The 24,514-nt window shown below is 47.3% G+C and overlaps 1 protein-coding gene across 1 annotated transcript in view; it reads right to left on the bottom strand.

Annotated features, from left to right (window-relative positions):
* The window catches only part of LOC119433807 (exosome complex component RRP40-like), a 37,784-nt gene extending 21,095 nt beyond the window's left edge, over window positions 1–16,689 (bottom strand). Inside the window, exons 1-3 of the mRNA XM_037701066.2 lie at window positions 16,411–16,689; window positions 13,385–13,534; window positions 11,600–11,754 (exon numbers count right to left, since the gene is read on the bottom strand). Of these exons, the coding sequence (XP_037556994.1) occupies window positions 11,600–11,754; window positions 13,385–13,534; window positions 16,411–16,590 (485 nt within the window). The 5' untranslated portion in view covers window positions 16,591–16,689. The remainder of the gene's footprint in view (window positions 1–11,599; window positions 11,755–13,384; window positions 13,535–16,410) is intronic.
* Window positions 16,690–24,514: the final 7,825 nt, after the last annotated feature.

The raw sequence follows: 24,514 nt of genomic DNA, 5'->3' as shown, positions 1-24,514 counted from the left end.
TACTGCAAAGTTCACACTGGAATGCAGATAACCAGGAGTGTAATGAAAGCTTGAAACTTAAAGTTCAGATTAATAGGTTATGTATTATAAACTTGTAACTGCATCCCTATGGTGGCAACATGTTGATTATTAGCTCAAAAGACTAAGAACAAATTTTTCTTTTCTGAACTTTCTGCATAAATTGCAGAGCCAATGTTTTACACCATACACGAAATTTTTTTGGAAGTCACGTGTTCACAGAAAGCTACAACAGCCATGTGCAAATGCGTAAATCTGCATGCGTGAGCCTGCATATCTGATACAACTTGTGTGCCTTATTCTAGTGGCTAATCGGTCCTATCTTCGCACATGCTATCGTGCGTTCCAGTGTGCTCCTTTCGTCGCTGTTCTCTCTGCTGGCCTCACGTATGGGAATTCCTTCGATCGGAGTTGTCGATTGGGATGAACCTTGTACTGACTCGCACAGAGTGTCGTGGAAAGGCTGAGTGCCGGGCACTGACCATGGCCGGGTGTTTCCCTCAAATATGAAAAATGGAATAGTATATACAGTAAAACCTCATTATTTGACTCTCATTCATTTGAAAATCGGATAATTCGGGCTCGTCCTCTGGTCCTGGCAGGCCCTGTGTGCATTATTTAATGGAATAAAGCTCTCATTCTTTCGGGCATATTTGGCCGCACACTGGTTAACTTGGACAACTCTCAGAGCTCGGCGAGAAGGGAGTGCTGTAATTGTGTGACGCAAAAGAGCAAAACCGACACTAGCATTCAACCAAAACGAAGTGGCAGAGTCCGCACCACCTTAGTCACAAGTGGAAATCGCACGTGACGAGCTTCCACACTGCTTTGTACAAAATAGAAACAGGATTTGCTGATACATTCAGTAAATAAGAGCATGTTGGCGAGTAAGAAATTGTTTATTGTTTTCTTGATACTCTCAATAACTGGACATTCGATTAATTTGGACATTTCTTTCGGTCCCATGAGATTTGCAATAAAGAGTTTATACTTACAATCGATTCGCAAATTGATTTGAATGTTCACTATTCGATTCATATGCATATGCAGTGTAGCCCGGTTATGACGGAGTCGGCGGGAATCAGAAATTACTTCGCTATAAACGCTTTTTCGCTATATCTGGACTCTAAAAAACTGTCAGCCCTTCCACTGGGGTGTAGATGGAAGACCAGTGAAGCTGTACTATGGTGGGAAATATGCATTTCCAATTATGACCATTAAGGTGTGATGGTGTAATTGGTTATTTGAACTATTAAAGAATGAGAAATATATATGATCCGATGGTTTTCATTTATTTAGTGACCACAGGGACCATGGCCTTATGGTCGCTACGGTACACAGCCATAAGGTTGTCACGATCGATGACACGCCACACGTTCGTCCCGAACTTATCCTTTATTATCCACTCCAACCCAACGCACCGCACCACTCACGTTCCCCCATTTACCACTCTGTCCCCCGCACACACTCACTCTCGCCGCTGTCTTCCCGCACTCGCGCCACCTCTAATCCGCTCCGTCAACTACTGTTGATCCCGCGCTTGGCCTCCGAGAACCGTGGCTCCTCATCGCGTGTCTTGGGCTCGCTTGCCCCGGCCCTTGTGCGTCACAACTCTCCCCCTCGAATTGTGAAGCCGTGCTGGTAGGGAGAAGCAATGGCTCATGGTAGAGCATCAACTGATCCGCGTGGGCAGTAGTCCGATAACGTCCTGTAGTAGGATCGCTCAAAACAAAGTCATTGTCGCCTAATCGTTTGAGTACACAATAAGGTCCATTTCGCCGCGGTGCCAATTTTGCCGAAACGCCCTTGGCCGCATCACTCAAGGTGTGAGAATCCAGGAGCACAAGGTCACCCTCTTTGATGGTCGTTGGCTGCCGATGACGGTCGTAACAGGATTTTTGCACCTTCCAAGCAACTGCCTGATGTGTCCGAGCATATTGGAGGTCCTCTCCAAGGCACCGCTAAAGTTCTGTAGCAAGTGCATGGTGTGCTGCTTTCGGAGGCTCCGTGTCCTCCTTATCACTTGCAGGTTCCCATGGGGTGCGCAACTCGCGGCCGTAACACAACAATGCTGGAGTATATCCGGTGACAACGCTCTCGGCAGTACGCATGGCAAGGCTGATCTCAGGTATATGCCGGTCCCAGTCTTTGTGGTTGGAGCAGTATGCCCGTAGACATTGCTTAATTGTGCCATTGTGACGCTCTACCATTTGGCCGGCCGGCCGGTAAGGCACCGTGCGGCGATCTTTGATGCCCCAGTGTTTCAAGAGGTTGCGCCATAGTGTGCTAACAAAGGGCTTGCCATTGTCGCTGGTGATGGCCACAGGTGCGCCATGGCGGCAGAAGACTTGCACCATGCACTCCAGTATTTTTGCACTTGTTGCTGCTCGTAGAGGGAAAAGCTCTGGGAACTTGGTAAATTTATCAATAACTACCAGCAAGTATTTGTGGCCCCGAGGTGTAGATGGCAAGGGCCCGATAATGTCGACACTGAGTTCTTCCATGGGTGATGTTGCCCACTGACTGCTCATGAGGCCCTCTGGTTTCTTGCGCCGAGCTTTTGTGTGCTGACAGACAGTACAGCATTGTACATACTTTGATATGTCAGCCCGCATGCCCAGCCAGACGAATCGTGCTGCAACACGCCTCAGAGTTTTGAAAAATCCAGCATGGCCCGCAGTGAGATGGTCATGGGCCATCTTCAACGCCAGCTGACGCAAGTGATTAGGTAGCCACGCTACCTTCTTGTTGCCTCTTTGCTGAACCAGTAGTCCGCTTGGCTGCAGTTCCGTTGTTTCTGTCAGATCGCGAAAAAGGCGATGATCAGGGTCTGAGCTTGGAAGCTGAGTCCCTTGGACCACTGCCTTCAGCTTTAAGAGGCGGTCATCGCGAGCCTGTTCTTGTACAAGCTGTAGTGTGTCACTCAATAGCGAAGAGTCATTCTCCGAGGCAACAGCTACTTCATCAAATGTAATTTTGCCTTCAGGTTCTGGGGCAGCAATGGGGAACACAGTCTCATGCAGGTTGTCATTTGGGCTGTCTTCACACTGGAGAGGGGCTCTACTCAAGGCATCAGCGGGTATGTTTGCCAGCCCTCGTCTGTGCTTGATTCGGCAGTTGAAGCCCTGCAGCCGAAGAACCCAACGCTTGACCCTGGGTGAAGCTTGGTCGGTATTAAACATCCATGCCAGAGAGGAGTGATCACAGTGTATCTCAAACTCTGTAAATTCAAGATATGCCCTGAACTTGTCCACTGCCCAGACTACTGCCAGGCATTCCCACTCCTGGACAGTATAATGTCTCTCCGCTGTTGTAAGGACTCTGCTAATGAAGGATACAGGCCGCAGTCCCTCAGGGCCAGCCTGCAGTAGCACAGCTGCAATCCCAATGCCACTTGCATCTGTCTCTACCACAAAGGGTCGATTTAGATCTGGGAGGCTTGTAACAGCATCCTGAGCTAAGGCCTGCTTGAGTGCAGTGAAAGCCTGTTCTTGGCACTCCTGCCACTGCCATGGCTCGTTCTTCTTCAAAAGGTTGGTCAGTGGATCTGCCGTCAGTGAGAAGTAAGGGATGAAGCTTCTATAGTAGCCGGCTAGTCCCAGGAAGACTTGCAACTGCTTAACTGTGCTGGGTCTTGGGTAATCCAGCACCACACGCACCTTCTCGTCTGGTCTGCACTGGCCAGGGGAGATGATGTGGCCTAAAAACTTAATGGATTGGCAGCAGACCTGTATTTTATCTGGATTAATTGTAAGGCCAGCAGCCTCAATGCGTTGCAGCACTTCCCTTACATGCTCAACATGGTTTTCCAGTGTCTCCGAGTAGACAAGAACGTCGTCTAAAAACGCCATAGCGAAGTGGTGATTGATTCCCTGCAGCACCCGGTCCATCAGGGTTTGAAAAGTTGCTGGGCCGCCTGCCACCCCGAAGGGCATCCTTGTAAACTCAAAAGTACCTTGATGGCAAATGAAGGCCGTTTTGGCTATGTCAGCTTCGCAAACAGGAATTTGAAAAAACCCTTGAGAGAGATCAAAGCTTGAAAACCACATTTCTTGGCCCAATTGCGCTAGCAGCCAGTCTGTTCGAGGCATTGGGTAGGCAGGTACTCGGGTGCGTGCATTTAATGGCCGGTAATCTACAGCGAGCCGGTAGCCTCCAGATTTCTTTGCAACGAGCACTGGGGCGCTAGTCCAAGGGCTGGTGCTCCGTCTTATAAGGCCCTGTTCGAGGAGGTCATCCACACAGCCCTCGATGATCTTTTGTTTCTTCACGTTCACGGGACGTAGCTTGCATCTCACGGGCGCACTATCCCTTGTGTCAATGCGGTGCTGAGCCAGGGTGGTACATCCTGGAATTGTAGAAAACAGATGGCTAAAGTCATACAGAACTTCACTCATGCTTGGCTGTAGCTCCTTAGTGGTAGCCAGGTGCATGTTCTCTATGTCCGGAACCACCAGCACTTCCTCAAAGAGGTTGTGCAAGTGGTATGACTCTGCATCTTCTATTGCCAGTGCTGCTGCTGGGTCCCTTTCGCGCTTAGCAAATGGCACCATGCACTGTGGATCAGTTCCAATAGTCCATCCACCCAGCGATACATGTAGAGAGATGCCTGTTGCTGTCAAAAAATCTCTGCCCAGCACAATGTCCCGACACAAGTCTGGCACACACAGGAGGTGTTGACTGCGGCTGCTTGTGGCCCACTGTATTTTGCACTTGAGGGAAGTCGTTGATTGAGACCAACCTGTTGCCAGGCGGAGTGCTCGTTCCTGTGTCTTGGGTTTGGCACCTGCCTCGACCGCTACCTTTGCCGCCGGTGCTCCAAGCAAGCTCACACTCGAGCCTGTGTCCAGTAGGGCCTGGAACGTCGTCCTCCCAATCCGCACTTCCAGGAGAGGCTCCTTGTTGCCGGCCAAGGCCGCTACTTGCAGCGCAGTCTCGTAGGTGCTTGCCGGTGTAGCACCTAGCGTCTCCCGCACACTGAGAGCGGATATGCCCGATCCCGTTGCATTGGTAGCAGCGGGGCGGGACGCCACGTCGACCTGTAGGGCACTCGCGAGCTATGTGGCCGACGCCTCCACAGCGATGGCAGGTAAATCCTCCGGGGTCAAGCGGTTGGTACCGTTGCGGCTGTGACGGCGCTGAGAAATGTGGCGTCCTTGTGGTGAATGCAGCCAACCCGCGCAATTGGTCTCGGTGGTAGGAGGGCTGTATCGCCGCGGGGTGCAACGGCCAGGGGGATGCCGCTGGCGGATACTGGAACGGCGTGGCAGCCGCTGTGATCAAACCTCCGGGTTGTGTTCCCGACAGGCCGGCCACGTTTATAGTCGACTGGAAGGCCAAGTCCCTCGCAACTTGGTCAGTCGGTGGTGGTGGTGGCTTGTACTGCAGGCGCCTCCAGAAACGCTCCATGAGGCCGTCAGCGGCCTTCGCCAACTCCGCGAGACTGGAGAACTGCCTTCCTTCCACCAAATCCTGGAGCTGCGGGTGCATCTGCCGCAGCACGCGGTCAACTTTTTCTGACTCGGGAACTTCGCCGCCAATCCGGTCGTAGTAGGCCGCGATTGTATAAATAAATTGTTTTAAATTTTCTTGCGGATGTTGCTTCCGCAGCTCCAGCTCTTGCTTCAAGCGGCACTTCGCGTCAATGGAGGAGAACTCCGCAATAAATGCGGCAGTGAACTCCTCCCACGACGCAAACGCGCTCACGAATCGCCGCCACAACTTCGCGCTTCCTTCCAGCGCAGCGGGCACAATGTGGGTAAGCCTTTTGTCGGCGGCGACACCGCTGACCAAACAAAAGGTCTCCAGCCGGTCTAAAAATTCCTCGGGGGACTGCGGGTCATTGAATCCCTTATACTTTGGGGGCTGACCTCCCGTGGAGCGCGGAGCGCATTCGCTCGCCGGTTGAACTGCCGCAGCCGTGGTCGTGGTTCTCGGAGGTAAGGCCTCGGCCGCCATGAGTCTTTGTCGCACAGCTGCCGCAACTTGTTCACGTTCCATGGCCGATCCGTTCGTCTGTCCCAGCATATGCTGTACTAATTCTTCGGGAACATTCACTGCCTCCATGTCCACGTCGATCCCGGATGAGCCCCCACTTGTCACGATCGACGACACGCCACACGTTCGTCCCGAACTTATCCTTTATTATCCACTCCAACCCAACGCATCGCACCACTCACGTTCCCCCATTTACCACTCTGTCCCCCGCACACACTCACTCTCGCTGCTGTCTTCCCCGCACTCGCGCCACCTCTAATCCGCTCCGTCAACTACTGTTGATCACGCGCTTGGCCTCCGAGAACCATGGCTCCTCATCGCGTGTCTTGGGCTCGCTTGCCCCGGCCCTTGTGCGTCACAAGGTGTACGGCAAAGGTTGGCACGTTCTTCATAAACACGTCACCAACGCCGCGTGCGTTCGGTGCGAACGCGGGCAAAATGCCGCCGCCATCGACAACAGTTCTGCGCGTTGTTTGTGTGACCGCACACAACTGCTGTCAAAACGCTGGCGTGAGCAAGCGCGTCAGCAGCAGCGAGCGAAGGTTCATGCAGTCTATCGCTTCAACGGAAACTCAGCGGCAAAAGCACAGCGCATACAAAGGTAGGAGCAGTGTTGTAATTCGCTTTCAAGCGCAAAGTGCAAGTTGCTCACAGAGCAGAAGCCGCAACCCCTCCCTTCCCACGCTGGCTTCCCGCTGTCCTTCTTTCGCGTTGGAGATTGAGTCGCCAGTTCCCCTTGCGCCCGGTTGCAAGATACGCATTTGGTGCCGCAGCTAAACGTCGCCTCCCTCCCCTCCCACGGCCTTTCGCGCAATGGAAGGTATGCTCTTCGCCGAGCGTTCACTCCCCGTAGAATCACTTAAAAAATTCAAGCATTAAGTAGACCAAGTAGAAAATTTTATTTACACCCTCTGAAAAAAGTGGTCGAGGGTTGCACGCGTTTCGCGAGCGCGCGTTTCAGAACAGCGGCCTCAACCCTGTCCAACTGAGTGCAAATGCCCGGTTCGAAACTCAGGTACCGTATTTTCCAGTTATAAGACGCGATTTCTTTCTGAATTTTTCGTCGGTGCGTCTTATAGACCGGTGCGACTTATGTACGTTTTTGTTTTTTCGGAAAAACTGCCGTCAAAATCGGATTAGATGTTATGGTCATGCGAAGCGCGCTGGTTGACTTATTTGCTACGGGTTCTGTGCGCGCTAGTGAGGTTCCGGATTCTTTTCGTGATCCAGTTCCCGAGCGTCATACGAAAAGGACAGAGCAGTAACGCAAGCGGCGGCAGGCCGAACGCGAGTCGACCGACCCCGAAGTTGTTGCATCTGCTGGTCACTGTCAAGATACGGCACGCACCGCTGTGCGAACTACGCAGTTGCTACCAGAGACACAAGCCGCCTCCCCCCCTCCCGCGCTGCCTCCCGGCTTTCGTCCCTTGTGCGCGATTCGGCTTACCGTTGCACGCTTTCACTCGCACATACAGCATGTGGCGTGCGGGGACGACATTATGGCCCTTGGACTTTTCTTGTCCAACTGGCGGGACTACGGTGTGCGACAAGAAACGTGACAAAACCGGCAATCTTTCTCAAACCACCTCATGTACCCGGAGGTCGGCCTGCCTGGCATTGAAAAAAGAAAAGAAAAGACAGAAAGACAGAAAGAAAAGAAAGAAAGTGCTCGCTTGGTTTGGAGAGAGCGACCGGGCAGCGTGTTTCTATTTGCGCCCAAGCCCAGTGCTCGACCGCTGGCGCCGCCATGCGCCGCTCGCGCGTACCATGTTTCAAGGTGGTTTCTTTCACCGAGGGCGCTCGAACACAATCATATGGTTCGTATGAATGCCCGTACCGGAAGCGTGTCTGTATGGCATAGTGGTTAAGACGCTCGCTTAGGGACCGGCGGTACGCGGGTTCGAATCCTGCCATGGTTTGAAACTTTTTTTTTGTTTGTATCACCATTTTTTTTTCCTCTTTGTTTGGCGGTGCGGTCGGTTGAACCACGGCGGCCGGTTGAACCACGGTCGCGAGCCACGGCGGCAGCTGCCGCCGTGGCTCGCGCGTACCAACCCCGGTGCCCAAATATAATCCAAATATAATCTCACTATCAGGGAGGGAGCAGAACGCCCCAAATAAAAAGATACTGCTCCAGTCAGGTAAACTGCTCCCTCCCTGATAGTGAGATTATATTTGGATCATCAAAGCAGTGATGCATTTATTTAGGAATAGCATCGAGCCCTTAACAGCAGCCACAGTTGTGCCTAGTCACCCCCAGCACAGCGTGTTCTCTGTTCCAACGGCAGCAGCTAGCACGGCCGCCTGAATAGGCGCCGCACGCGCCGGTCCAGGCGGCCGTGCGGCAAACATGGTACGCGCGAGCGGCGCATGGCGGCGCGAGCGGTCGAGCACTGGGCGTGGGCGCAAATAGAAATACGCGACCATGCAGCACCGGCTGTGTGATGCGCGGTGAAGCAAGCTTTCACAAGGTGCCGAGCTGGACGAAAGGGCAAACGATGCTGGCGGAAGCTGCCGGGAGCCAAGAATTTGTGGTTTTATGGCCTTGCTGATTCACGCCAGAGCTCAAAAGAATGTTCGATGGAAGGATTTTTCGTTTTTCTCGAAAAAATGCTTCGCTGTATCCGCCGAGTTGCGTTTAGTTACTTCGTTAAAACTGGACCGAAAAGGCATTGAAAATGCAGAAAATTGAACGGGAAATCAAGATCACTTCGTTATAACCACTATATCGCTATAAGTGGGTTCGTTATGAGTGGGCTACACTGTATTTGAGTATTTGCACACCTCTACTGAACATGCCGTGTAACCAAATGAAAATAGCGTACTTTGGTGCAGTAGACGCAAATGGCATTCAAGTGGGCACAGACAAGTAGAATTGTAGAAAAATGGCACAAATGATAGTTCGACTCCACTGCATTAGTATATGTCCTACATTACGTGTCCTGAAATTTTCCTAATCTCATCACAACATTTATTCCTCAGCAACTGCTGCTACAAAACTGCTAGCTTACACTACAGTTCTACCCCATAAACTTGAGCATGCTAATAAAAGAGGCCTTCAACCCATTTTGTTAAAAACTGAGAATACAAATGATTTAATACCATGCTTTTCAATTGATATAGGTATTACCACAAATTTTTGAAAAGGAACTAAGAGATGTCGAGAGTGCAATGTTTACTTTCTCCGTTGCTCCTCAACGCAATGTTTCCCTCATTTGGTGTGCCACTTACGGTAACCATGATGCACTTTGGTAGTTGTTCAAGCTAGTGCCTAACAAAGGAGCGGTGACAAGATAGCCAGGATGTGTTAAAAACTACCCCTTTCGAGTTTGCTAGGTGACTGGTAGGGTGTATATATTTGCGCAAGCTCTTGCAGGGCCTTTCTTTCTTTCTTTTTCACTGTCAACATCAACTCGTCCAAGCCTCCACCCTAATTTCATGATCACAAACAATCAACCAATGGCTGGTGCCTACGGTTCGTCGTGAGATCTGTGATGTCATGATGGGGCAGAAGAAAGAAGGCCTTGAACACCATAGGAGGGAGCAAGCATTATTTAGTATTGAGAGATTGTGGTCTCCCTGCTAAGGTGGAATAATATTTGGTTCACGCATTCAAGGCAGTATTGTTTACAGATCGCAAATGTTTTCTTACCGCGTTCAAAATGTGTTGCAGTGCCCCTTTAACAAAGTGGATGATTAGGTTAGTTGGTAATCCATCATCAAGTACGGCAACAAGCAGTTGTTTTCATTTTGCACTGCTCAATATGATTGAGTATGGTGATGTCATTTCTGATGCTAACCAAGCTGACCTTGAGTTCCTTTATAACCATGCTTCCAAATTCATTTTCTTTAATCATTCTTATGAAATTGATATATGCACACCTTAACCTTTCTACTTTCGTCTCTGTCAGCATGACCTTCGTCTCTGACAGCATGTCCTTGGCTCTGTCAGCTTTTTCTGCATCTTGCCACCGACAAAAAATTACGCAGGCTAGCATATCATATTTTGCCGCAGCCATCGAAATGCCATTGAACCTCAATGCACCCATACCTCAACCTCTGATTTCTCGCCATGTTTACGCATTCACACAGCCAACTTTGACATTCAGACTTCTATGACAAGACGCAATAGCTGGCCAAAACTACAATGCAACAAATATTAATTCATATTAGCACCAAAAATGAGAGGACTACTACTCCAAATAATACTAGACTATAGAAGACTACATAAATGTGCAGCGAAATACGAGTTTGCTGTCGCTGCTTGCGGAAGCTCAAAAGATGGAGAAGCTTGCAGTGTAAGTAGGCCATGGACATTTTATTCTCTTTGGAAAACAAACCAAGGCCAGGGTAATGTAATGATTCCCCCATTCGAATTCTTTTCTTTTCACACTTTGTCAGTGACCCTAATAGCACTCTGCCTACATTATACCAGAATTAGGCAATCGTGAGTGGTGAATGATAAGAAGGAATGAAACTGAGTGAAAGAAGTCGCTATGTTACACCAGCCCAACATCGTAAAATTATTTTACTGTATAGCTTTGCCTGTGAGCAACGACTATCCGAGGCTTTCAGTTACTTCATTCCGCAAGGTCATATCAGCAATCAATAAAGGTGTGGCACAAACAACCCTCCTGGCATGTCTGAGTAGCTGCCAATGCATCCCATAACAGAGGGAAATACATTCAGACTTCAGCATCAAGATGTGAGGCAAGAGTCAATCAAACATGGCGATGACCTCTGGACCCTAACATGACAAGCCTGCTATCTGCTGAGAACAGTGAGAAAGACGCATGTTGCTGGTCGCAGAGGTGCCAAGAGAGCGCACCGCAAGCTTGCGTTAAGCATAATTTCATGCTTGATTGATAGCACGAAAACCTACACAGGACGAAAGAAAAACACAGAATAATTCTAAAGACACAGAACCTGAAGTCATCTATTGGGCGAGACATTGAGTTCACTTCGCTGATTCAAAGTTATTAACACATTGGGCTCTACCTGCCGTGGTGGCTTAGTGGCTGGGGTGTTGCACTGCTAAGCACGAGGTCGTGGATTCAGTCTACTATTCTATATAATTTCCTATGGCTCCAACTCAGGTTTGCAATTAATTTGTTTTTATTTACAGCATAATGAATGTTTCCATCAAGTTCCTTCAGTTTGTAAGCTAATCAGTTGTGAAAATAACAGCATTTTTAATGTTAAAGCTTGAAAAAGTTACTCATAAATTATACATTTTCAATAATGATGGAAGATACATTCATCAGATTGTACTTCTGCTTAGAAACGCCGTCTGCTTCACGTGCAACAGAAGAAATTCCTGCCTTTGGTGTGGTTCTGTTTGCTGTGCTGACTGGTTTCAAGCGACACCTGCATGGTCCCTTATAACCCAGCTCTTATGCAATGTCTCCCAATGGCACCCTTTAACAAGACAAATTTTCACAGCAAAATTGTATTCAATTGCTACTCCTACACTGTACTATGAGAAATGACTGTTCAATATAAATAAAAATGCAACCAGACCAGGCAACACAGAATATGCCTTCAAGCACCAGGTAAAAAAAAAAGGTTTTCGAAAATGACTAACTTATTGATGAGGTTGATAGGGACTTTGATGAGGAAGCCAGTGGGGCTGCGAAGGACGCCGAGGATGCCTTTCTTCCCGTAACTGTCCACGCAGACCAACTCGGGCTCCATGCCTCTGTTGGCCATCAGCACTTGGGCCATGACAATGTCGCCAACCTGGTTCAGTGAAAAGCAAAAAAAAAAAAAAAAAACAGGCACAGTGGTCAGACAAGTTGGCTTGGATACAAAAGAACGCCATAGCAGCTTCAGCACAGTGGGCCCTGACTAGGGCCAACTGCACTGCACGATTTTTTTTAAATTTATTTATTTACAGTATACTGCGGTCACGAAGGACCATGCAGGTGGGATAATATACAGTTTCAAATTTACAAGCACAAATGGAGCCGTAAGGCACTCAAGCTCACAGAAAAGGGAAACAAAGCAATCTTACGCATATCTAGAAGTAGAACAGCGCAGCCTGTCAAGATAACAAAATAACACAGTTCATAGTAAGTGACGCATACTATAAGAAGTATAAAAGTAAACAAAAAAAAGAACTCTTCCCGGAATACGTCGGGTGCGTAAATACAGTATTTGCAAATTATGAAGTAACACTGCATCAATAAAGCACGTAGTGAAAAAAACGACGAAATGCAAAAGTGAAAGCGAAAAAAAAAGTCACATGAACATTCAGTGGTTTACTGCATTTCTAAATCAGTAAGTAGCGCACTTTCAAATGCACTTGCAGATTCTAAAGAAACAATATTTTCAGGCAGCAAATTCCAATCAGAAATGGTTCGTGGGAAAAAAGAGTACTTAAAAAGATTAGTGCGCGTTTGATAAGAAAGTAGATTATGTGAATGTCGATTTCTCGATGTACGTGACAAAAATGGCTGAATAAATGCACGCGCATTCACATTAAGTCTGTTGTGATAAAGCAAGAATAAAAATTTAAGTCTTGATATTTTCCTGCGCTGCTCTAAGGTTGGAATCTTATTTGCCAGCATTAAAGATGATGGTGAATCTGTTCTCTTATATTTGTTAAATATGAAGCGTACTGCTCGCCTCTGTACCATCTCAAGCCTTTGCTTATCTTTTTTGTAGTGGGGATCCCAAATTACGCTCGCGTATTCAACTTTAGGCACATGTTGATCCAGAAACCGATCAAGAAACACGATCCAGAAACCGATCAAGTGTAACTTGATCAAGCTACCTGTTCCAAATTTTTCTACTTTGTCGACTTTCGACTCCCCGACATACATTCATAGGGCCCAATGTGTTAAAAATTATATTCTGTGGCTTGACGTTCCAAAGCCACAATCTGATTATGAGGCATGCTGTAGTCAGGGACTCCGGATTAATTTTGACCACCTGGGGATCTTTAACGTGCCCCCATGGCACGGAACATGGGCGTTGTTGCATTTAGCCTCCATTGAAATGCTGCCGCCGCAGCCGGAATTCGATCCCGCCACCTCGTGCTTAGCAGCGCAACACCCCAGCCTCTAAGCCACCACAGCGGGTAGAGCCCAATGTGTTAATAACTTTTAATCAGTGAAGTGAACTCAACGTCTCGCCCAATAGATGACTTCAAAAATGTCAGCGAAACCTGTGGCATAAAGGGCATTATGGAAACTTAGAAGGTCAGTTTTGGTTTTGGAGGTCATGTACTGCTTAGCTAGATACCACAGCCTCAATACGCCCTTGAAATGCTGGAAAATGGAGCACTCTGACAGTCTCTGTAGGTGAAGCAGCTCCAGGCGCTTGGGCGTGGCAAAACTTTTGAACAAGGACAACCTTATCCACTTACGTCTACGTCAGGCCTGTTTCTCTTTGTAGCCCCCTCGAAGGCGAACACGGACAGCGTAGCTGGCTCACTGCAGCCGATGTTTACTCGGACATTTTCGCCTCCTTTGGCTGTCACGACTCCAATGACGCAGTCACCCTTTGCAGGAATATACTGAAAAAAAAAAAAAGATTAAACTAATTAGTTTGAAATAATGGTACATGCTGACGGCTCAGCTGAACAGCTAAAATGCATTTAACCCCCGAGCATCTCAGCCATCCCTTTGATTATTTTGACCTCGGGCAAAAGTGATTGCATGTACTGCATTTGCTAGGAGACAAGCCAGCCTCAACTGTACGCGAGCAGCCAAAAATCAAAAGACCGGAAAATAAACAAAGAAAAAAAAAATCACACAGATCCGGCGCAATGTGGGAATCTACGTTATGTGAGGCATTTTGCTGGTAGCTGGCTATACAGCATCATTTGGGGAGTTTTGCAAAGCGTTATCCGCTGCACAAACGTGTTTACGTAAGGTGAGCAATTGCATGACGAGAGCGTGCGTGTGATGCTAGCAGCAAGATGACAACACTAACGATGATAGTATGACGACTGATTCATCTTACTCCAGCAAAAAAAAAAACACCTAACATGTTACATTATGACCTGGGCCAATCCCAAAGGCGGTGCAGTTTTACAAACAGTCTCTGAAAGCACTCGCTGCCATGAGGGAAGAATGGGAAAAACTGCCACGCTCCTGCTCCTGACTAACACCAAGGTGGACAGCGGTAAGTGTGTGGTTGAACGGAAACTGGCGAGCAAGCACGTCATCTCGCTAATGCTATGTGACGTGATACACGGTCATGTTGTCTTAAAGAGCTAGCTGGAGTTAGCAGGAGAAAAGTATGGATGTAATTGTGGCGTAATGGTTCGAGCATCAGGCTGCTATGCTGGGAGACATTTGAGGTTTGATCCCATTCTTGGACACTGATTTGTCTTTTTATTGCGATAGCAATTATATGGACACTCCAAAGCAGATTTCTGCCATCGGCGTCGCCGTGAGGTTCCCGGCGTCGCCGTGAGGTTCCGTATGACGTCAATGGAGATGAAATCGTCGCCGCGCGCCGCTGAACGCTGTATGTGCGAGTGAAAGGGCGCGAGGGACGCGCGCTTTCACGGGGAGTGAACGCACGGCAGAGAACAAACGTGCATTCTGTGCCATGCTCCCTTAAGGGCTGCTGAAGTAGGCGTCTCTTTTCTCCTTTACCATCACCATATATGTAGAGCAAACGTGCCTTCTTCTGACGCACGAAAGGCCGTGGGGGGGAGGGGGAGGGAAGGGAGGCGACGTTTAGCTGCCGCACCAAGTGCCTATTTATATCAGAGGCTCCGGCAACAGTCACGAACGCCGCACGCATTTTGTGCGAACGCGGGCAAAACGCCGAGGGCGTCGATGACAGTTCTGCGTGTTGCTGGTGCTGCTGCATGTCCAAGTTTATACAGCTGATAAAGCTACTATCATTACTCCGTATAGCTCTCTACAAATTTGCTATCGCAATTGATGCTTCGCCTTTCAGGTGAAACTGCGACAACTTTTATTGAAGAGGCATGAAACGATGTGAGACGGGAACATACGGCAAAGTACCTTAAATTAGCCAAAGAATGCTTTGCATTGAAATACAGAGTTTCAGTCATTTAAGAGCTCAATACAGTACTGCCACATATTTTCCAAGTTGAAACTCCCCTAACACTGGCTTCTGGCACACTAAACGCCAACTACAACAAAATTTCACTTCGGGTGAACTAGTGATAAGTTTGCAGTATATAGGGTGTCCCAGATAAAGTTAGCCAGGCTGTTCAACGCAAAAAAAATATATAAATAAATGGTGCAAGATACAATCTCAACACCTACGGTGTTCGGTCATCAGACCTCTGACAATCATACACTGTAAGCTTTAAAACTGTATTTTGCACTGTGTTTCTTAAATGTTCTTTTCTGTTGAACAGCTTGGTTAATGTTAGCTGGGACACACGGTATACCACTGAAGCAATCTTGGAATAGCTTCGGAATAGCTGCAGGGCTGGTAATTGCACGTTTTTCTTGTTAGTAGTCTTTAAACAGCATCTAAGCATACGATGCATGCACCTAGTGGTTCTCGCTATGACGGAAGTCCCAGCACGCTGCCTCTGGGATTTTTCAGCCTGGTACCTCATCTCAGAGATCATGCGAGGTGCCGTGCATTCTAGGTCATGCGTCACTTCCAATGAGCAGCAATGGCGACATCCCTTTCAGTTTCAGTACCAAAAACGGCCATATTAGCAAACTTTTCGTGATGACTTCACTTGTATTTTAAACACAAAATTTTGCACAGAGGGTCAACTGTATCTACACTATGTTAAACTAGACATTCCATAAGGTCCAAAATTTTGTTGGAGTTGGGCTTTAAAAAATGACACTGAGCAATAATGGAGGTTGAGAAACACTTATATGCTAATTGTACACTAAAAGCTAGCTTCGAAAAGCTAGACTTGGCGTCAATGACACTGTGATATCACGACGAATAACAAAATTTGCTATTATTGAACACAAATGTGGCAAGGTACACTGACAAAGCCCATAAAAAATATATAAACAAGAGTTTTGCGCATCATTCTTCTGGCTACACTCTTCTCCAGCAGCAACAGCAATGGTAAGAACAGAGTGAGCCCGTGTATCGTGATGTCATGATACATGGAAACCATTCCCGATCTGTCAACTGCGCAACGCTGTGTTATGAACGCTGTGACATACAGCTGCTCGTAATAAGATGTCCGATTTCACATGCACATTCATCGTTTGAGTAAATTTAGGTCTGATAACGCTACACTTCAACCAAGCGGCGGCATCCTTTTAAACACACGTCTTAACACAAGTGATGGCGCACGGCTTGAAGCTCGGGTTCGGCATGTCAGGAATTTTGTGATAGGCGCTCGCTTGTGGTTCGCAGTGGTGCAAAACAATGCCTTGGCATTGCAGTACACTTTACCGCAGGTTCGCCAAACCAAGTCGTTACCCTTTTCTGGTGTCCTTCGACCCAGAATGTGTTGGGTCGCCGATGCTTCAGAATGCCGGCGCGAGTGGCAACGATGCGCTCCCCTTCCTTCCGCAGCCCGGGTCCAACGATGCATTTCTTCTCATCGGTCACACTAACGTCTACGACGTCACCGGGTAGAACTAACTTGTTCAAAGACATTTCACGAAAGACGAAGCAAAACAGCAGCACATGCTTTGTGAGAAACGCGTGCACTTCAGAAAACACGCAAACTTGCGGATTGCCTTGCTTTGGCTGCGCGGATTGTCTTGACTTCGCAGCCGGCGGAAAGCAACCGCTAGTTTCGTTTTCGAATAGGTGGTGACTAGGGCCGGTATTTTGTAGCGATGCCTTTAAAGTAATAATGCCTTCTCGCGCTTATCGCGCTTTGTCAGTGGTCAGAGCGACGGTCCGCTCGCGTTATCAACGTTGATATCGTGAGCGGACCGTCGCTCTGACCACTTACAAAGCGCGATAAGCGCGAAAAGGCATTATTACTTTAAAGGCATTGCTACAAATTACCGGCCCAGTGGTGACACGGTGGTAGAATAGGAGAGGTCACGGCCGGACTCGACTCCACCCTCTGCGTACAGTGTACCATAGAATAAAGAACCAACTTGGTGTACTAGACCATTGTCTAGTACACTCTACCTCCGCGCTCCGGAGGAGAGTCGAGTCCGGCCGTGGGAAACGGTGCCGCGCATGACGCGATGGCTCTCGAGTTACCGGCGCTTTGCGTGAGGTGGCAGCAGGGGTAATCTGGCCTCATTTCTCCACTCCGCCGTACTTCAAAGTACGTATCCGGCGGACGCCGCGAGCATTCAAACTGCATTTTTACGTCTCCGACTCTTGGGAATGAGCTGCGTCATAGTGCCGTACATCAGCGAAGTCTTCAATACCACTGAATAGTTACCGTCGCTTGAAACGGACTTTTCGCGCATATTTACGCATGCCGCGTGACTTCAGACGTGTCGTTTATGCCTTGTTTATTAGATTGTTTTATTTCTTTATTGTGCCGGATATAGTTTGGTTCTGAGAACTGTACCGTGACTAATTCGTCATTGCCGAATGAATCACGCTTGAAACGAATATGATTTTTATATGTTCACGATCAGTAGTGCTTCTTTTTAGACTCGTGTAATAATTTTCCTAACTCACCCGATTCTTGGCCAATTCCCCATAGTGGGATGATCGACTATTGGAGGCAAACAAACCGTGGCTCCACGGCACGTTCAGTGACTTCCATTCAGTTGCCGTTTGGGAGGCTTCATTATAGGAGGTCTCAGAATTTATATATAGTATCTGCATGATTGCGAGGCCAGAGATCAAACTGGGGTGCAATATTGCAATTGGGGTGGAATCGGTCTTACATTCAATGGCAATTTGAGCGGTTCTCGTAGCTCCCAATGTTTTCTATTTGATACATTCATCCTAATGTTTCTCCTCGCTGTGTGTTCATTTTATCGTCTTCTGTTTGGCCAATCAGTCTGATGGGCATGAGCCATGTGTCTAGACCACAAAAAAAAAAAAAAAGGGAATACCTACGTCAGCGATCTGCGAGAGGTGATCAAAGGAGATGAAAAAGAAGCCAATAGTGCGCGAGATCTGAGCCCAATTCATGACTGATTCCCCAGTGTGGCTTGCGCCATTTCATTAGGAAACAAGAATCAAGGTCTGCGCCACGTCGTTTGCTCAAGGTTACTACAGCCTCGGACCTTTTTCCACTCAATCGAGTGAACCTTCGCGCTTACAGCACAAAACATGGGTAAGTTAATGTTTAATTTAGAGCTCAGTTTGTTTTCTCTTGTAACCAACGAAGCCCCGATATGTACGAAATCGACCCATACCGGTGCCGTGCTTGGCATTAATTGTGCTTTTGAAGTCATTGATGTGCGCTATACTACACCAGCTACACCACCAGCTACACAAGCTACAAGACTTTCTTCCTTGCAGTGCTAACAATATAGGTTAGAAAAAAAAAAGTGATGTGTTTTTCGCAACACGGAGTTAGCTAGCTTGACCTGAGGCCATGGCATGCGCACTGGACATGTATCTTGCGCCGTACTATCAAATCCGTTTGTACACGCGAGCAGCCGTTGCAGTTTATGAACGAGAAACGGCTTCCTTGTTGCGATACACCGAAGTAAAGCTTACCCAAGCAAGGGAACAAGTCGGGTAAAAAGATACCTTCGCGAAGTAGTTGTATTCAGGCACACTGGCGCACTAGAGGCATTGTTAACCCAAAAACTATGGTAGCTAGGGTGTCGCTGTTTTAAAAGGGCTCCTAAACATCTGCCGATGATTAAAAAAAAAGGGGGGGGGGGGGGGCTACAATCCATGCTGTGAAGGTGGTTGGCCAGCGAAGCTGTGGTATCACTCTTATTCGATGGACCAATGTGACGTAGCCTTTAACTGGGTCCTGCTGTGCCTGAGCCCGACGCCGTTGTGCATATTGACGCTGCCGTTCCTTTCGCCGTTCATCGTATTCGCGCTGCTTATTAGGCGTCCTAACTGTGCGTGGCTTGCTTTAGGCAGGAACTGGTGCGTCCTGGCCTAGCCTGAGCGCGACGACGTTGTGCAAATTGAGATTGCTGTTCCCGTCGCCGCTCATAGTGGTCACGCTGCTCTTCGGGAGTCCTAAATATGCGTGGCTTTTCCATAGCGCTATCACAACACAAATGAAATCAGTTGTAAGCGGGTTCCTCTTTTACATAAGAAAGTGTAGTGACGTCACTCCCTGCTTCCTATGCTACACTCTATACCGGCAAACGCTTGCGGCGAACCATATGCGCGAAGGTGAGCTTACTGGTACTTTTTGTTTCGTTCCCCCGCACGGCCGGCACCGCCGCTACCGTGGATGCGTGAAGGCGAGCGCCATCTGGCGGTGCACACACACACACACACACACACACACACACACACACACACACACACACACACACACACACACACACACACACACACACACACACACACACACACACACACACACACACACACACACACACACACACACACACACACACACACACAAGGCAGCTGTCACCAAGTTATGTGACATGGTGAGGTATGCATCTCAAGCACAGAGAAACCAAGTACAATTTGTTGACCACCACAGTGTGTGAAACAGTGACAAGCACAGACATTTACATGTCCATCATACACAATGCTAAAATTTTGGAACACAAGTTCTCACCCAATACAGTGCTATATGCAGCAGTCACTTAGTGTAAAAAGAGCAGGTACAAAATATAAAATGGCTTAATACAGAGCTGTCATAATCATGTAATTAGATGTACAAGAAATATTCACTACCGAAAAACAGTTGCCATTAAACCAACTCTTTAGAGTTTGCAATTTACGCTTCCCCTTTGAAACAGTTGTTTTGTAGTTTTTGGTTTTACACAGATTATTCAAGAGTGTGTTGGCAGCTGCACGCGAAATAAGGTGCATGACTTTTTTTGGCGAGTGACCAGAATCATAGGCATCAAGGTCGTCAAGGCCTTCAGAATCGTGCAGAACAGTTGACACAAGAGCAACAAGGGCCTCTTTCTGATTTGGAAGAGCAAGAAATTTTGATGCCAACTCCTCATTCCTCAATTTATCAAGGACTATTTGTGTACAAAAAACAGCATTCACTACAACAGCACGCGGAAACTTCAGTCCTCCTCTTGTCATACCTGCAATGAGCAGTGTGTCTTCATGGTCCAAGCTGGTATTCTCCAGTATAAGGTTTTCTTTGCACCACACACACATGAGCTTTTTCAGTGCCGCATGTGCACAGTGCCCAGCAACGCATGTAACAGAAGAACAGGTTGCTTTCCCTTCGAGTCAAAGGAGTCATTTTGCTTCTCAAATAAGAAAAATATGACTATGCTTTACAAACGAGGGCCAGTGCAAGTAAAAAAAAATACTCCATCTCCCACTAAAGGGAACCATGTGTGCATGCGAAACAGCGGGGAGATGGTTAGCTTGAGCGGGAGATGGTTTCGCGGCAGCGGCCCGAGCGCTCATCGCGGCGCTGCACAGGAGAGAGAATGAGGCGCGCGCGCTCCGTCATTTTCATACCGCGGAACTACCTTGGCGCCCCCAGCGGAGTATGCAGCTGTCGCACCACCTGTCGTGCGCGCCGTACCGGATTCCTAGAGGAGAGTAAGGGGGGAGCGTAGGAGAGGAGAGAGAGGGGGAGGGAACGCGCATGCGCTGTGGGGGTGTGGCACGTGGGCGCCGCTCCGTACAGTAGAGGATTCCTAGAGGAGAGAAAGGGGGGCAGCGTAGGAGAGGAGAGAGGAGGAGGGGACGCGCATGCGCTGTGGGGGTGTGGGACGCCGCGGGAGGGACGGAAAAAGCACCCGACATAAGCTGCTTCGCATCTAAAAGCACTTCTGTATGCACAACAACTTAAAGAAAGTCTAGAAAAACAAGAAAAAAAAACACGTGAATAAATAAAGAATACGGGCTGGGCGCTGGATGCGCTATACATTGGGTTTGTTTCTTGTTTTGTGTGTTGGGGGCGTCTTCCTGTATTCTAATCAGATTAGGAGATGTACGACTTGAATGTAGCCAATAGATTACTCAAGGGAGAGAGAATGAACTTTAATTAAAAGGGTGGCTCAGTGGCCTATGCAGAGGTCAATGGCGGGGTTCACAAGGAAAAAGAACAAAAACAAACTACACATTCAGAACCTCCCTTGAGCTCCCATAAAGAGTTGATAGTTCACCGGGCATCGGCCTGAGGGGGTGGCGTGGTCCATGCCTCCAGTGAGGTAATGCCGCGTCTCTTGTGTTTCTCTCTAGAAAGATTACGTATTGGTATTGCTCCCGGCATTTAGATTACACAATGCAGCCGGCCAAATTCTCAAGCAATGCAGCAAGAAGTTGCATAACGCATGATTCTACAACCTATTACGATTCGCCAAAATATCCGCTATTTTTCTGTTTACAGGGGACCAAACTGGAGGTTACCAGCAAAGTGGTAAGTTTTGTGCTCAAGTAATATACCGTAAACCCGGTACCACACAAGGTCTACAGAAGTAGGGTTCAGGTGTTACACCCATTCGAATGGATTTGGTGCCGCACCAAGTATGTCCATTTGAAATTTAGAGAGTAGCGGAAATTAGCCCTGTCAGTTTCGGTGATTACATTTAAAATTTTATAATTTACACAAATCTACAAAAATATTTTAATCATACATGCAATAACTAGAAAGGTCACGCAAATTAGATATGCTGACGACGCTGTCCACGTCAGCCACGTTCTTCCCATTGTGTCATCATCGTCATCATCATCAGACTATATTTATGTCCACAGCAGAACGAAGACCTCTCCCTGTGATCACCAATTACCCTTGTCTTGCGCTAGCTGATTCCAACTTGCGCCTGCAAATTTCATAACTTCATCCCTCCACCTAGTTTTCACCCGTTCTCGACTGCACTTCCCTTCTCTTGGTACCCATTCTGCAACTTTAATGGTTCACCGGTTATCCACCCTACGCATCACAAGGCCTGCCCAGCTCCATTGTTTAACAGCGGAGCTGTTTAAGTCGGTGACGCGTAAACAGAAAATGTGGGCCGATCCTGTCGGTAGCGCAGAATGGGTCCAAGCGCAATGGCACATACCCCTGTGAACTAGCGAAGCTGAGCCTAAGTCAAGCTAAGCATGGTTGGGACTACTTAAGCTTAGTCGGACATCGATAGCCAATCAATAGCCAATCAATAGCTAATCAATAATCAATCAATAATCAATATATTCCGGAAAATGCTGGGGATGACTCGGTAGTGCTTAGCCTAGTCCAAATACGTGGTCAATACCTTGCGATTGCCAATCGATAGCCAAACAATAGCTAATCGATAATCGATCAATACTCAATAAATTCCGGAAAATGCTGGGGATGACTTGGTAGTGCTCAGCCTAGCACAAAAGCCAGTACTAGCAGGTGCCCATCAGCTCCGCTGTCTCTTTAGCATTACGCCTCCATTGCAAGCTACGCTATTTTTTTTTCCCTCTCTTAATGTCAATTAGAATATCGGCTATCCCCGTTTGCTCTCTGATCCACACCGCTCTCTTCCGGTCTCTTACCGTTAGACCTAACATTTTATGTTCCATCGCTTTTTGTGTGGTTCTTAACTTGTTCTCGAGCTTCTTTGTTAACGTCCAAGTTTCTGCCCCACATGTTAGCACCGGTAGAATGCAATGATTGTACACTGTCTATAATAGCGCAAATGCTTCACTTTAGTTCGCTTACAGATCTGTGCGCTCTACCATAAGCTCTTCAATTTTCCTGCTCAGGAAACACGTATTAAGAGTTGTATTTTGCCAATATATACAGGGTGTTTCAGCGAACACTTTCAAAAATTCTTAAAGGTTGCCTTTTCTAGCCCAATTCTAGTTAATGAGGTGGTCTCCTCGAAAAGGCGGACATTATTAGTTGCATGAGAAATTGAGATGCATAATTGAATACTTGACAAAAATTCAGTAATGAAGTTTTCAACTAATTACCTGATGGCCCATATAGCAATTTACAAATTGTAGCCGTGGAGTTAGCATGGCGGATCCACTTGGAACGAATTCTCGGGATGACAGCAGTTTCGAGATATTAATTCCCGAACTTTGCGGAGAAATGCATTGGCGTTCCAGTTAGTTTCTTAACAAAACCTCGCTTTATGCATTGAAGAACAAAATTAACTGATACGCCAATGCATTTCTCCGCAAAGTTCGGGAATTAATATCTCGAAACTGGTGTCATCCTGAGAATTAATTCCAAATGGATCCGCCTTGCGAACACCACGGCTACAATTCGTAAATTGCAATATGGGCCATCAGGTAATTAGTTAGAAACGTAATTAGTGAATTTTTGTTGATTAATCGATTATGCATTTCAATTTCTTGCGTAATTTATGTCCGCCTCTTCGAGTAGACCAGCTCATTAACTAGAATTGGGCTATCTGCCACAGGCAACCTTAAATAAATTTTAAAGGTGTTCGCTGAAACACCCTGTATATTCGCTGATCCAGTAGTGCCAGCGCCAAACGAAGCGTGTCAGAAGCACACATGCCGGGGTGATTTCGTTTGTAGTCATCTAGGCCTAGTCAGTTGTTTCTGTTTGTGGCATGTGTGAAACATGCCACCACATCTTTGAGCTTTCTATAGAATATGATGCCGCTGTCCGTATCATCGTGTTATCACGCGAAAACAAATGGTGCCGCCGACGCGTCATACTGAGCCCGAATACGCGCAAAACACCCTTTTGATTTTGCTCTGGTGCGTGCTGGTGATTTCTCCATGGGTTGCCTTGAATTGTCCAGCTTGGTGCGTATTCTTTTCGACACATCTAATGTTTGCTTTTTAAAAAACAGTGTTTGTCCAGTTTAAACTGCTACAAATGTGTCTTCAGTGTTCATATTATTTATTCAGTTATTTCGCATACTTTCCTGGCCCGAAGGCTTTACAGAAGGGAGTGGTAAGTAAAAAAAAAAAAATAAACAGTACATATTTATACAATAATAGGACTTACAAAAGGGCAGACAATACATTAGTCTTGAAATTGTCAACGTCAGAAATGGAAGCGATGGAGGGAGGAAGGTCGTTCCAGACTGGCGCTGGTCTTGGGAATAAAAGAACCACGACACATTTTTGTTCTAAAAAAATGGAACACCAACTTTAAACATGCGATCGAAACGGGATGAAATGTATGAAGGGCGATCTAGGGTTATACATCCAGCAAGTGCGTTCAGATCGTAGTTGCAGTGTTAGGTTATAATATACATATATATATGAAACTTTCTTCCAAAAAGAAACCGAGTTGCGAGGCAGTGCTTGTGTGTTACCTTTGCCTTGTGTCCTCGTTCCTTGTGCGCGCGCTGCGGTTTCATGATGAACAGCTACCAACTCGCCCAAACTTCAGCATTTTTACAATAATTCATCGTAATTGCGCGTATACCTTGTATCTATGTGATTTTTATCTTTCGTTTTGAATTGATGTGTATCTGTATAGTTTTTTGCATTTTGTTGACACTTTGTCAGCAGAACTGAGGCCGTAATCCCGTTAACCTGCTAATCTAGCAGCTTTTCATTACAGTCCTGGCAC

This window comes from Dermacentor silvarum, chromosome 11 (genome assembly GCF_013339745.2).
Source record: "Dermacentor silvarum isolate Dsil-2018 chromosome 11, BIME_Dsil_1.4, whole genome shotgun sequence".
NCBI classification, from domain to species: Eukaryota; Metazoa; Arthropoda; class Arachnida; order Ixodida; family Ixodidae; genus Dermacentor; species Dermacentor silvarum.
The sequence above is the reverse complement of the archived record's forward strand: the minus strand, read 5'-3'. Positions and strand labels throughout refer to the sequence as shown.